Source organism: Neolamprologus multifasciatus, chromosome 12 (genome assembly GCF_963576455.1).
Source record: "Neolamprologus multifasciatus chromosome 12, fNeoMul1.2, whole genome shotgun sequence".
In the NCBI taxonomy this organism is placed as follows: Eukaryota; Metazoa; Chordata; class Actinopteri; order Cichliformes; family Cichlidae; genus Neolamprologus; species Neolamprologus multifasciatus.
The window spans coordinates 13,032,400-13,047,046 of NC_140450.1; the positions used below are offsets into that span (position 1 = coordinate 13,032,400).

General features: G+C 38.5%; 1 protein-coding gene across 1 annotated transcript; it reads right to left on the reverse strand.

Moving 5' to 3' along the window:
* Positions 1-7,773: 7,773 nt before the first annotated feature.
* On the reverse strand, positions 7,774-11,897 carry ptger4a (prostaglandin E receptor 4 (subtype EP4) a). Its single transcript, XM_085181123.1, has 2 exons — positions 10,770-11,897; positions 7,774-10,402 (listed from the first exon to the last, which is right to left on the reverse strand). Exons 1-2 carry the CDS (start codon positions 11,547-11,549, stop codon positions 9,845-9,847), a joined length of 1,338 nt encoding a protein of 445 aa, XP_085037249.1. The 5' UTR covers positions 11,550-11,897; the 3' UTR covers positions 7,774-9,844.
* Between the last annotated feature and the right edge of the window lie 2,750 nt (positions 11,898-14,647).

Below are 14,647 nucleotides of genomic sequence, written 5' to 3' on the forward strand. Positions count from 1 at the left end.
AATTCTGTAAATAAATTATTTACTTCAAAATGAAATCATCATGCTTAACGTAATAGTATGAATTCTATGATGTGTGACTCAATCTGTTTATCTGCAAAAGCCTTTCTGGGTTTGTATTTGAATGCTACAAGGAACTCGATCCAGTTTACAGAAAACTGTTGGACGACTGACACAAAGGTTCTGTTTATTTGGCTTTTTTAACTAATTATTTAATGTCCTGAAAGGATATAAGAATTGTATTATGAAAGCGCTCCTTTTCCTCTGCGGAGAATGGTTTGGAAATTTGTGTGGGTGCAAAAGAGAAACAGATTTGATATAAATGCATTTGCTCCACATCTGCACTACTTCATGCCATCATTTCTTTTTTGGGGGGGCCTGCTGAAAGTGCACTTAGAAGCGACATCTGATACAGTGTGTGCAAATGAGCATGCTTATACATAGTCTCTGCTAAAGCACTTACACAAATGTTGACCTGTGCCATCAACAATTAGTGGTCCCCGTTCCGGGCAGTTGAAATGAGGATACCGTTTCACTGCCTTTGGTGAGAAGAAAAGAAACTGAACCCAAGAATCACAAGAGCACGAAACCTGAGCAGTGCGGGCAATTCCCATTTACACACAAATGCACATAGAAACAAGCAAAAACACATGCAATACACACTTATTATGATTAATAACGTGCCTATTAGGTACTCTTTTGAGAGTAATTTACTCATTAAATACAGAGGGGTGCACTTTTCCCTAATTTTTTGCCCTATTGAAGTTGAAGATTGCATAAACCTTTCCAAACTGGTTTAAAGTAGCAGATTTATGACCTGTGGATGTTGTTTTATTTCAGCAGCCTAAATGAACCATCTACTAAATCATGCTAGAATAAGCTACCTTTCATCAGAATTTCCCATGCATGCTGCTGGCTCAGAGACACAACTTACTTAAGCTACAGATGGTTTTCAAATAGTCGGCTAGTGCAGCAGCAACAACAGATATTTAAAGAGCCCATTTGCAGTGATTCAAAGTTTTAGCAGATTTTTTTGTGAAAGCCAGATAAATTAAAAATCATGGTAAAATACCTCAAATCTGAATCACTTTACCCTGTACCATCATCTGGTAAAGCTCTAACCCAACATTAATATATACTCAGCGATATTTAAGATGACTTATTGATCTTAAACTGAAGTATGATGTAGTGTGTTGAACTGACACAATTTGTTACATCTGTTAGCCCAAGGACAGGACCATTTACAAGATGTGATCAGAAATGTGCATCCCGACAAAAATTCCAAAACCATGTGTTATTTAAATCTGTCCACTCGCCCTTACCACTAGTCTTTGGGCGGCTTTTTAAAAAAGTCTCTGTTCTGACGACTTGCACATGAACCTCTGCAAAGTACTCTGGATTTTCTGAAATATGTCAAAGCAGCAACCTTTACATTTTCAGGTATCCAAGAAACATTTAGCTTGATGAGGCCCAAAAAACGTATGCGTGATATCACACACTGCAGTCCAGAAAATTTGCGTGTTCACAGTTTGACCCTAGGGGTCAAATTCACTTTGCAGAGCCATGTGAAAGTAGGAAAAAACAGCAAAGGCGCTCCTGGCGGTGCTGTTTGTAGTGAAATTGTGGAATCACGACTCCTGGTCAAAGTCAAAAGGACCTCATGAATGTGCCTAGGTTTCTGAGACAGGGAGCTGTCTTTGAATCTGAACAGCGAAAGTTGTCTCCTATAATAAACTGAGACATAAAGATTAAATAAATCAGTGTGAATAATACACTTACAGGGGAGGATAGCAGAGATAATGTCTGTGTATAATGTCAGCACTGTGCACATAAATGAACCTGGGCTGTATGGTGGTGCCATGGTGGCATATTCTCCGTCTGCCAGCATCTCTAAGATGTGTTAGGCAATTGATGATTCTAATTTGGCTGTAGGTGAAGAGAGAAGATAAATGATGTTCTGTATGAACGGGTAAAGCATTTAGAGCAGTCAGTATGGCTAGAGGATTGCTCTACAAATTGCAAAACCTGTTTTCATTTACACTATTTTTTTCTGGTGCCTGCTATGTTGTAATACCCTCGACAGGCTTTAATGTGACAAGCACTTGTTTTTTAAACCAAACAAATTTACAACAGTTTGTCATGTAAATCTTCAGCTTGTATCCAGCACAAAATAGCCATATTTTTAAATAACAACACTCAAGACAACTGTGAGAAAAACACCAGGACATTCATTCTCTGTGATTCACAACCACATTCGCTGCGTCAGTACGTCTGCCTGTGATTAATAAATATGTTTAAATATTTATGGCACACTGTGCAGCTGTGCTTGAGTTATGAGACGTTGAAACTTTAAAACAAATCAGGATATAAACAGGTTTAAGCTATCAACACTGTTTCAGAGCAACATTTATTTAAAGGAAAACCCACAGACAGAGATTCAGTAATTTGATTCCTGGAAAGCGAAGCAGTTCAGCAGTGAGTATCTGGTAAAGCTTTTGAAGTCGAATAAACATGTTTGTAGTGATTAATGGTGCAATCAAACGACGAGGGGTCATTCCACTCAGCATGTAATTGGTGATCACAGGGGCTAATTATTATTTTAAAAAACAACAGAGAAACGTACTTATATTAGGTGACTTAAGAAAAAAAAAAAACAGCTGAGAGCTGCAAGAATCATTAAGCGAGGCCCCAGAGTTGGCAGAAACAACGGTGAGAGTTGGGAAGCACTGCTAGCTTCCAGTATGTGAACATGTGACTTTCTGTTGGAGCACCTCCCTGATGACCTGAAGCGGTGAGCCAAGAATCTAGTATTGCATTTTTTTTTGGGTTAAACCACATATAAATATAGACACTTAACTTTGTCTTAATAAATCATTTCTCAGTGATGTGGTGCTATTTTTAGAGTTTGAAGGTTTTTACTGGCCATGGCAAAGATTTTACAATCTTTATGTTTGGACTACTGGGCTGGTTTCTGTTGTTTCCCTTTTTAAGTTTCAAATTTAATAAATGACTACCTGTTTGAAGTTATTCATTAATAAATGTAGTGTTGATAAATCAGGATGACAGTTCCATGTTCTTTTTACTCCTTCCTGTTTTATTGTGAATGTTATTTCTTCATGTTGTATTTTTACTTCCTGTCTTTGTTCTCTTCCTGCCATCTTTATGGCTTATTTACACTTCTGTGGTGAATGTTGCAGTGCCTATGACATAACCCATGTAACTGGTCAACACTGTTACAACATTGTTACCAGCATTCATGCTTTTGTGTGTTGTTTTTGGCATTTTTTCCCTCCTGGGGTTAATCTTTTCTCTCTCTAGCTCCCCCCCCCCCCCCCCCCTTTTTTTGAGGCAAACATATTTGTCTCTTTAGTTTTTTTCACCTCTTTGTACTTGGCAATATCCTTCCAGGAATTTGGTGACATCTGTCACTGATAAATTCTAAAACTGTGGTGACAAAGTAGCTGGAAATACACAAGAGGAATGAATAGTACTGAACATCCTATTAGTTTAAGGCTGTATCAACACAACAAAAACCAACACTTTTTTGTCAGATAAACAACCCTACAAGTGTTGATGACTCACTTATTTTAACTGCTATTATTACATTTGACCTGCTTTAGCTAATTTCCTTAATAATATGAAGTTTGCACAAGCAATAAAGCAAATCTTGGGTGGTCTGTGACTCATCTGAAATGCACATTTGGAAATTACTGACTCTGTGAACTCTAAACTTGCAGGAATGACCTACTGTTCTTTGATAAATGTGACTCTGGGGACTACACACAAACACACACACATGCACAGTCGGGTTTTCATATCTTTATGGGGACATCTAATTGATACAATGCTTTCCCTAGCTGCTTAACTGAACCCTAACCATCAAAACAGAATGCCGCACCCTAACCCTTAGCCTAAACCTAATCACGACCTAATTGTAATCCTGGCACTTAAACTACATTTTGAGTCTCAGGCTACGTCCACACTAGCCCAGATAGATTTGAAAACTGTGTTTTTGTCTGAAAACGCTCCGCGTCCTCACTATTGTGAGTTGTGCGTCCACATTGAAACGGCTGAAAACGCTTACGTTCCAGTCCTGCGCATGCCTGAAACGCAAGTTGATTCGACCTGCCTCATTTCTGTCTGCTGTTTATTTACTTTGCTCTTTGAAACGTGCAGCAAAATGGCAAGGAAAGCACAGTTTTTTAAAAAATGAACTAACAATGAGATGGAGTGACACAAAAGTATAAAGTTGCAAAAGTGAGTGAGAATTACAGAATTTGAAGAAAAGCTGTCTGGAGCATGTACAAACTGATATTAATCTTTAACAGGGCTGTCAAAATTGAGAGCAAACTAAACTACTGCTGTATAATGCCCTCCGCTATCTTAGTTTAATTGGTCACTTGACTGCATCACATGACTAAAATGTGTCATCGTTTTCAAAAAGTCTCAGTTTTCGCTGTCCACACTGCCAGGCGAAAGCACTGTTTTCAAATGTACGCGTCCTTGAGAGCGTTTTCAAAACGCTGCGTTTTCCTTGAGTGAAAATGCTGTCTCAGTGTGGACGGGAGGCCAAAACGGAGAGAAAACGATGCGTTTTCAAACGATAATGCATTAGTGTGGATGTAGCCAAAAAAATGCTTTCAAACCCGTGGGGACGGGGATTTTGTCCCCATAAAGGCTGTTAGTCCCCACAAAGATATGCAAACATGGCACACACACACACACACACAAACACACAGACACCCACACACACAGACACACACAGACACACACACACACACACACACACACACACACACACACTAACACACAGACACAGAGGAGCAACAGTAACACATGGTGTAACACTTTCATTGTTACTCCACACTTTTTGTCTACTGTGTAAAACGTTTCCCAGCAACATTTATTGTATTCAGATAAGTAACTGCAGTAAGACTTTTATTTTGTTGAAGTATTTAATTTCCCATGTGTTACGACCCGGCAAAAAAAACAAAACTGATTTAGAAATATGTTGGAGGACATACTGTGTTGTTTTTTTCCACTGTCTGTTGCCTAACAGGTCACCTCATGTGGTTAAGTTTTTCCTATTTGCTTGTATAACAGCAGAGATCAAAGTTACTAGTTGCTGGTTTCATGGGAACTTGCTGTTGTAAATAATTCTGTTTTAAAAAACTTTGAAATAAGTTGCCCTGCATTCTGTATATTTGTGTGGGATTTAACACAGTCTGGAGCCCAATCCTAACAAATTTCTGCCCTGGAGCTGTTCACACTATCGTCTTCTATGGAATGAAATGTGACAATAATAATCAGAATTTGGGGGGGGAAAAGAAAGAAATCTTAAGAAGAAGTACTAAAGTATTTCTTTATTTTCACTTATAAGCATGAAAAAGCATGTCTTAAGTATGAAAAACAAGGCTTTAGCTGGAAGTCAGTTAACTGATATCAAATAAAATGTCGTCATCTTTAGGTATGCACGTGCAAACGTTTTGCAGAACATTTACTGATTAGCTCTGAGATTTTTGCTACCACTCGAAAAGATCAGGCCCTTTATGTTTGACATTGCAGGCAGTAAACCCCACAATCATGATCCCAGCCAGAGATATGAATTTAAAATGTTGTGTTGTAGTATTAGCTAACCAAAGCTAAAAACCTACTCAATCAAAACTGACAAAAAATTCTGAAGACTGAAAGTTGTCAAGTTGCTTTCAGTTGCTAATATTTTTGGACTGATGATCCAACACCTCCAGTATGTCTTTCAATTTTCACATCAGCTGTTCTTATTAACTTAGATATTATAATACAGCCTGCAAATGATCGGCATCATGACGGATTCAGGTTGTGGTGCTCTCAGCATAAAATAAATAAAATGTAAACAAGCAATCGTAAGACAAACAAACTTACATTCAACAAATTCCTATATAACTTTGAGACCCCTTCATAATAATATTAATGATAATAATAATAATAATAATACCACATTTTTTCTCTCTTTTTTTCCCCCACAGTCAATCAGGACTCTGAAGAAGATCCCAGCCAGGATTGTTTGCTTGTTAAGTGATTGTATAAAGCAATATGTTATTGGACTATAGCCTAAGGTAATGCAGACAGCAGTACTTTGTTAAAATATATTTTTGTATTTTTTTTAGTAAGCCATTTAAAATTATGTGGAAATTAAAATATTTTAATTGTTGTATATTATATTGTAACTTTATGTCTATGTTTCAATTTGTATGTCTTTTATTTTATTGTCCATATTTTGATGTCGGGTTAATTTTTACCTCATCAAAATATTGTTTTACAATAGCGTATTTTAATTTTTTATACCATTTGTTTGTTTAATCTATTTGTATTTGTATGTTTAACTTTATTTAAAAAATGTAATTGTTGTAACAAAAGAGGAGATTAGCACTTAGCTTGTGTGGCTTCACTGATGTCACATGGAGAAAGGATGGTCGTCACACTGATGTGAAAAGAATGGCTCCAAACACACCACAGAGGATCATATTTTCCCTTTGAATTACATTTCATTTCTCTTTTCGCCATCACCCGAGGGATGAAGCTCCTGCACTAAGACCTGCTTCAGCTCCGCTTTGGCTCTGACATATTTTCAGACTCGTCTTGTTTAATTTCCTCCTTAACCGAGGGCGACAGCGGACACTGTCAAGCAACCGGTGCTTTCTGTTGTTTATCAATGAGCACAGAGGTGACATTGTGCAGACTGTCACTAGAGGACCCCGCTGACATAAAGCAGCATCACAGCTTTGCCACTTACACAACATGTCAAGTTGGGCATCACATGAGATCAAATTCTCTGAGCATCACCGAGATATTCTTTCACAGCTGAAATTTAAAGCTGATGGTCTCACCACTTACTTCTCCAAAAGTTGATTCTGTCTTATAAACAGTACATTTCCATAATGACCGATTATGGAAAGCTGCAGTCAGCTGAGACTGAAGAAGTCACAAACGTTTCTCCCACTGAAAACGTCCAGATTAACAGAATCAACTTTTGGAGATTTACTTATCTGGATGATTGAGAATGCATCAAGACGTCACCACTTACTTTTGCCTGTTTGGGGTTATTGAGGCGATCCTGAACATTTGTACAGGCTGTGCTTGTGCACCTGTTCACCCAGATGGTAGATATCAATCTTGTTGTTTTTCCATTAATACATTTAATTGGGTATTGCAGACTCTGGTGAACAAAGATGATCAAATTACTGAGAATCTTCATGAATGTTCCACGTATCACCATCTCCCGCTACGGTACAATCCTGATTTTCACAGTTTAATTAAATTAACGCATCTCGTTCCCAGAGTCTGGAGGATCCTCTCACACTCCGTCTTGTAGTCGAGGTGTTTGCTTAAGCCACTGCAATGCTTGTTTAAGCTTAATTGCAGTGAACTGGAGCTTTCAATTGTGTTTATTGTTTCAGGAAAGAAGTGCTCTGGGGCACCTCTGCTTCCAGAGACCCCTGATTTTTCTTTTCCATCATAGCAAAGACCTCTGATTTCCTCTTATTGTGTGTGTGTGTGTGTCTTTCACACAATCAAGATTCAGTAAGATTGTTGTAGACTAGCAATAATCGAATTTGTGTTTATTTATGTATAAACTTCGGAAAAGTGGTAGCACGCTTTTCTCAGGGTCATTTGTCTGAATTAATGGGGGTCATGAGATGATCTCACTAAATATAAACAAGGAAAATGTGACTGTGAGAAAGAAAGCTCGTATTAAGCAGTTCTGCTTTATGGTAATAAAATATGACAACATGTCAAAGGTGATGTTTGCTCTGAAACAGTTTGTGTTCATTTACAACTGCATCATCAATGTAGACATATATATTTCTTATCTGACAGAAGTTCTGTCATTTCCACTCAGTTTTTTTCTTGTACATCAAGTCATATTTACAGATATAACATATTACCACAGCAAATGAATTCAAAGCTCATACAGTATATACATGTACACAAATTTCACTCTGCAATACAATATGAACCACAACTGAGCATAAAGTGCATAATTTAATGACTCAAAATAAATTAAAAGTTTTCAACTAGTATGTCAATCCCTAACTTTTGCCCTCACTGTACAATGTTTACAATGTTCATGTTCAAACTCAGACAAAAAGATAATCTAAGTGAAAAACTTCAAACCAACAGGAGTTCAAAAGTTCAGTCTGTATAGTGTTACAATACCAGAAGGTTTAACTTTTAATATTAAAATGGAGAATTTGCCTTATAAACGCAACAGAGAGGAGGATTACGTTGTATACTCACATGAAACTTGAGAATAATATTTAAATCGAGACTTGTGATCTTGGATAATTCATATTAGATCTGATATTGGGTGGTATCTGGTCATTTTCAAGGAGGAAAAAGGTGCTGGTACCATCTTTTTAAATGTGAGCATCATCAGACTTTTCCTGATTTTGTTAACTGTAAACATTATGTCTTTGACAACAAAAACTTTCCTGCTAAACTGAACATCTCACTTTAAACATTACACTCAAAGAGAAGTGTTACTCCTAAAATTAACCTTTAGCTTCAGTCTTAACTAATACAGAACATTTTTCAATAGGTTCTTTGATATTTTGAGTCCTGACTTCATAGATAGTGATGCTGAAAGACAACAATTTGTGAGTGTAAATACTAATCAAACTGCATGACTGATACAATTTATAACTGCGCATCAATATGTCTTTTGGACGAGTAATCCTTTTGGAGATGGAATTTATTCATTTTGACCTTCTCTTAGAGAAGAATAATTATATATGACAAAAAAAATATATTTTACACAAGATCGCTCATTTAGAACTTGATTTTTCTCAAGCTGACCACTTAATGCATCTCATTAATCAGCATCTATCCACTGATTTTTAGAACATTTTCTGTAGCTGTGGAAATTATGCAGAAATTTCCCAGTCTACTGTGGAACAAGAGCCTCTGTGCCCTCGCTGTGTTTTGTTTTTTTAATAATTTGAGACAATATCTTTGTGTGTTTTCCGGGCTATAGAACAAAAACATCTGTGTTCACAACCTTATAAACTCTACTCTACATTAGTCATGGAGCTAACATGACTGTGCCCTTCAAAAAGCACTGTACAGTAGAGTTTCCAAATGAATAAGTCCTAACAATAACTATGTGAATACTCATAGTGACTACTCACAAGAAGCACAATCAGGACCATTTCACTGACCACAAGCTTGTAGTCAGCAGAGTTTGGAGACAGTAAATAGAGCTTTACAGTAAAGGTTTCCACAATGGTTGAACAAAGTAAATGAAATTGAAAATGATAAGTTTTTTCATCAATGTTATGTGTCTAACATAGGGTGATCACGCAAACATATATAGGGGCGATCATGGCTCAAGAGTTGGGCGTTCTTCTTGTAATCGGAAGGTTGCCGGTTCGAGCCCCGGCTCCTACAGTCTCGGTCGTTGTGTCCTTGGGTAAGACACTTCACCCGTTGCCTACTGGTGGTCGTCAGTGTCCGGCAGCCTCGCCTCTGTCAGTGCCCCAGGGCGGCTGTGGCTACACTGTAGCTTGCCATCACCAGTGTGTGAATGGGTGGATGATTGAGTAAAGCACTTTGCTATACAAATACAGACCATTTACCATAACATCTTTCTTAGGCAAAATGGCAAAATCTGCTCACACAGTCAGTCATCACAGAGGTTGCTGGGTGCTGAAACAAACAACGGGACGATATCACTCACAGCACTTGTCTCTTTCCCACTGCATGGGCTCTACTAGATAGAAGAGTTACTTATTATTTATGTGTTACTTCCATTTTTGAGTTCTTCAAAAGGTCTGTTGTAGAGAAATAAAACAGTATTTCTCTGGTTGGGTCAGATGCATTTCTCCTTTACTGTCTCGGTGTTCAGCGTGACCTGAAGTGCTGGATCTTTAGGGCATGGAGATGATGGATGATCTGTGATTGCGTTTGTCTCGTCTCTGGTCTGATCCTCAGCGCTGCCCTCTTGGGATGAGTAAGAAGCTTGTGAATTTCTTGCTGAAGGTGGTTGTGAAGCAGAGAGTTTGTTTGACCTAGGACATTTTTCAGTGCACATCTCAGTTTTATCTTTATAGTAGAGGAAGGTTTGACAGGTGCTGTTGCTATCTCGTTGGTCACTAGACACCAAGGAGTTAGAGATCACAGAGGAGAGCTGATAGGCATCAATACAGGGGAAGTTTCCCTGTCTCTGTTGCCTCCTTGCTCCCATTTTACAGAAGAGGCACTTGATTTTCTCAATGAGCTTGATGAGAACAGCCTTGCGGAGCAGGATGTAGATCCAGGGGTCAAAGATGGGGTTAAAAGAGGCAAAACGTATTGCCCGTAGATCAGGGTTTTTGTCCAGCCGCACCTCCACTGGAGTCTTATAAAGCTGATTTAAAAACACCTGAGCCTGCAGGGGAGAGGAGAATAGTGACTGAATGAAAAGATATGGATGCGTATGTTTGAGAGGCCACTAATATAAACATGAAAGGGAAGAGAGTCAGTTCACTTCTAATGTAAACTGTTTTACACTTTTACATAATCCTGCATACAGCAGCTGTGCTGAGTAAGAGTGATTAATCTGGACTGTAAGTGTTGTGGCTGAAAAGGTGAAAGGAAAATTTTATTCACTACAGATATTTTTTTCTTTTTCACATTTTTTTAACCTAACTAAACAGTTTTCTGCACTTAAAAAACATTTTTGTGTGAAAAAGAACCATGCGTAAAGCGTGCGTAATGGTAACATGCAACCGAAAAAAACAAAAAAAAAAACTTACAACAAGTGGTATAGAGCAGATGAGGACTACTACCGATGTGCCTATGAGTAGAATAACCATCTGAATCTCTGCACCGGCCAGACGACCAAAGCTGCGTGCTCTTCTTCGCGGGTCCACGCTGCGTCCCACATCGGTGCCAAGCGACATCCTACGCACAAAGCGTCGATGCATCCGGATCAAAGCCACACACACCAACACATTACAGATGACAGTGGTGAGAATAAGAAGAGAGCTGAAACCAGCATACATGTAGGAGTAGGCGGCATCGCTGGTCTTGTTGCTCCTCCACTCTAAAAAACACCACGTTTGTGGGTACTGTTTCTTCACCTGCCCAAAGCCCATAATTGGCAGGGCGCAGAAAAAAGCATTTGAGATGTAGATTGCTACTAGAGTCAGTCCCGCCAGTTTTTGGTCCACGTAGTCGTTGTAGAAATAGGCATGGTTTATAGCAATGTATCTCTCTACCGACATGGCACATATGATGCTGAGCCCTGCCAGCGAGAAGAAAAGCATGGTGAATCCAAAGTACTGGCACAGCGGGTCCTCTCCGGGCCACGCGCCTTTCACATAAATGGCGATGGTGACCGGACTGGCCAGCAGCGTGCCAAGCAGGTCCGTGATCGCCAGCCCACACACCAGCGTGTAAAACGTAGTTTCTTTCTGTTCTTTCCGAGATTTACAAAGGACCACGATGGCGATGAGGTTTCCAACCACCCCGAAAATGAACATAATGGACGGAATGGTGGGGACCATGGTCCTCCCTGTGGTTTGATTATTCATTGTGAAGTCCAAACGCACTTCAAGACAAGTGAAGCAACTCTTTTTATCGCCTGTATTTCCAGTCCAGAGCAAGAAACTTACCTACAAGTGAAAGAAGCCTGGGCAGCATTTTCAAAATAATAATAATAAAATAATTTTTCTTATCTGAAAACTAACCTTTAAAAAACTTACAAAATCCCCCAAAGCATCCTCCGCATGCTGCCTCTGTGGTAACCAACAACTCCGTGGTGCTTTCTTATCAGATCCTCAGCTGGCTGTGCAAGACAGAAGCAGATTTCACTCACCAGGCCAGAGAGATAAAGCAAGCAACTCCAGTGACTTCATTGAAATGAGGCTCTGCCTTCTGGCGTCTTGCTGGGCTCAGCCCCTCCCCTTCATTTCACTTCACAGCCCTAATCAGCAGTTCAGGAAAAAGGTCTTGGGCACATGTTGTAACACAGAGATTAACCACAACTCACAGCAAATTGTTTACACCATGGTATAACATTATTAGGTAGCGAAAAAAAAGGACAAAACAAATGTGAGTCTAAAAAATAAAAGTGTAGTTTTTTGCTTTCAAAGTTTCCACTTCAGAGAGAGAGAGGAAGAAAAGGCAAAAATCTATATTTTGCTTACATTTTGATCTGTTAGGGTGGATTCTACTTTGAGAAATGATTGATCGCAAAGATTAACCAAATGATTCACATGAAAACACGCAAGATTAGGCGATGGGAAATAAGACAATAATTCAACTAAAAGTTCTACTTTGACAGTCTGACTTCCTTACAGCCATTTCATATTTTGCTTACTGGTTCAAGAGTTGTTTTGTTCCTTAGGTACTGATAAAAATCAACAAAATGTGAAAAGGCTCCAGTGACATCAGTTAGTCTCCAGTCTAATTTTGATCACATATGTTTATATGATTGTCATAAAATGTCAAACAAACAGCCTCTTTGAATAAGGCTGTAATAAAACTTTCTGTTCCTATGATCAGATTTTAATGAGAACAGTTTATTAGTAACTTAAAATTCAGCCGCCAAACACATTTTGTTTCAATTAAAGGCAAAACAAGCATCCATCATTTTCACTGTGGAGTACATAAACACGATGTTAAGGTGAGAGCAGTAGTCCTCTTTTTATTTAATTCTTTTCAATAATTGTCAAAAAACACAAAAGACATCAAAACAAAAGTGACATTTAAACAAACCAGCAGATGTACACGGTAGTTAATCTGTAGAGATGAATTACTGAGGTAGTTAGTTGTCTAAGAACGTCAGGTATATATAATACATATAAATAATGGAAAGTTTTAGTCATAGCTAAGTTTTACCAGGCTTGAGGCTTCATAGCGTGAATTCGCCAAGCAGTGCATTCATCTTTTCATTCATCATTCATCTTTTATACCTACTATGAGTGTGAGCACAACAATGTATATATATTTTTGGAGTATTTATAGCAACAACTTAAAAACTAGTCAGATGCACATCTAATCGCATGCTACTCATAGTTAGTTATTGTCGTACCATTCAGTCAGCAAAAATACTGTTAGATTAAATTACTAAGGGTGTGTGTTTCAGTCACACATTTTTCTATGTATATTTGCTATTGTTGCATAAGTTACAACTGATCCTAATGTGCTGCACTCAAAACTTCAGTGGCTCGAAGTAGAAGAGTGCCGTTATGGCAGCGATCGCTTTGAAATCTCTTTCATCTTTGCTTTGTGTTTTTGGCTTTATGTTCTATGTGTGTCCTGTAAGTAGGGATTTGTGGTGGTGTGTGGGACTGTAGCTAAGGTTTATGTTTATAACTGGTAATTATGTGACAAAGCCTTTCAGTTCATTTTGCAGAGTAATGAGAAAGTCACATAAAGAGTGTTATGAATCACTTTATCCACCCAACTTTAAGAATGCTACTGGATTACTTTCAAGAAAAGGAACAAGTAATGTGTAATACATTACTTTTTTTAGGTAGCGACCTCAACACTGTATTTCCATGATACACTTACATAACCCGAGTCAGGACAATGTGTTGGAAATCACTGGTGTTCACTTGAAGTAAATGACAACTAACCTACACTGCTGATACAGCAAGTCTGTCAGTAATCAGGCCTGGGCGTGGCCAGAAAAACTGAGCTCAGCTTTTCAAAAAATTTCTTTAACAGCAGTTAATCCATGATTTAACAAGGGGCTAGGTCGCTTTAGCTAGTTTTAATTATTTAAACTTCAAAGTTTAATAAATCAATAAATCGAATCTTTCTAAATTTTTTAGTTTCACATTTTGGATGTACTCAGGTTGTCTTTGTCTAATACAGACATTAGTTATATGATCTGAAACATGTAAATAGGACATATATGCAAAAAACCAGAAGGCGGTAAAAATTCCTTTTCCCAGCACTGCATGTGAGGGCAATGAATGATTATAAAGGACCTCCGTGACTGTTGACAAACAAACAGTTTCTGCTACTTAGCTTCGGTGGGTGGGATCAGTCAATGTGCGGGCTCACTTGTAGATGCAGCCGGACTGTCGCCTGTGCTGTGCTTAACCCTGAGCTACCTGTCACCTGTCATCTGTGCAAAATCAGCACGGACAAATTGTCTGCATGGAAGGTGTTTGTTTTTGTTTTAAGTTAATAAGTAAAGATTACTGTGAATGTGCAAGCCTTTAAAAACATGCACACACACACACACACACACACACGGGGAGAGTCCACAACTTCTGGCTGCTACTTCTTTTTAACTAGACTGTGACAGAACACGTTGAACTCTTGAGACCTTGAGTCCCCTTATCTGACGTCATCCTGTTATAGTGACCCTATCAAAACACAATCTGTTGCTGTCAAAGTTACAGACATTTTACAGCCTTGAAAATGTTTTTTTTTTGTTTGTTTTAGCATTGCATTCATATGTAGTCCGTATTACATAATTGGCCTTAACACGTCAGCCCGACCAGAAAACACAGCTGTGTGCGTGAACATACTCATACCCTACAACTTCCAGTTGTTTGTTTCTCTGAAGTTATGTTTAGTTTCAGGGCTATCCGAATGTGCTGTAAGTAGATTGGAAAGATTAGGCTTCACATGAATGTGCTTTTCCTGGATTTGTGTATTGAAGTCAGATAAC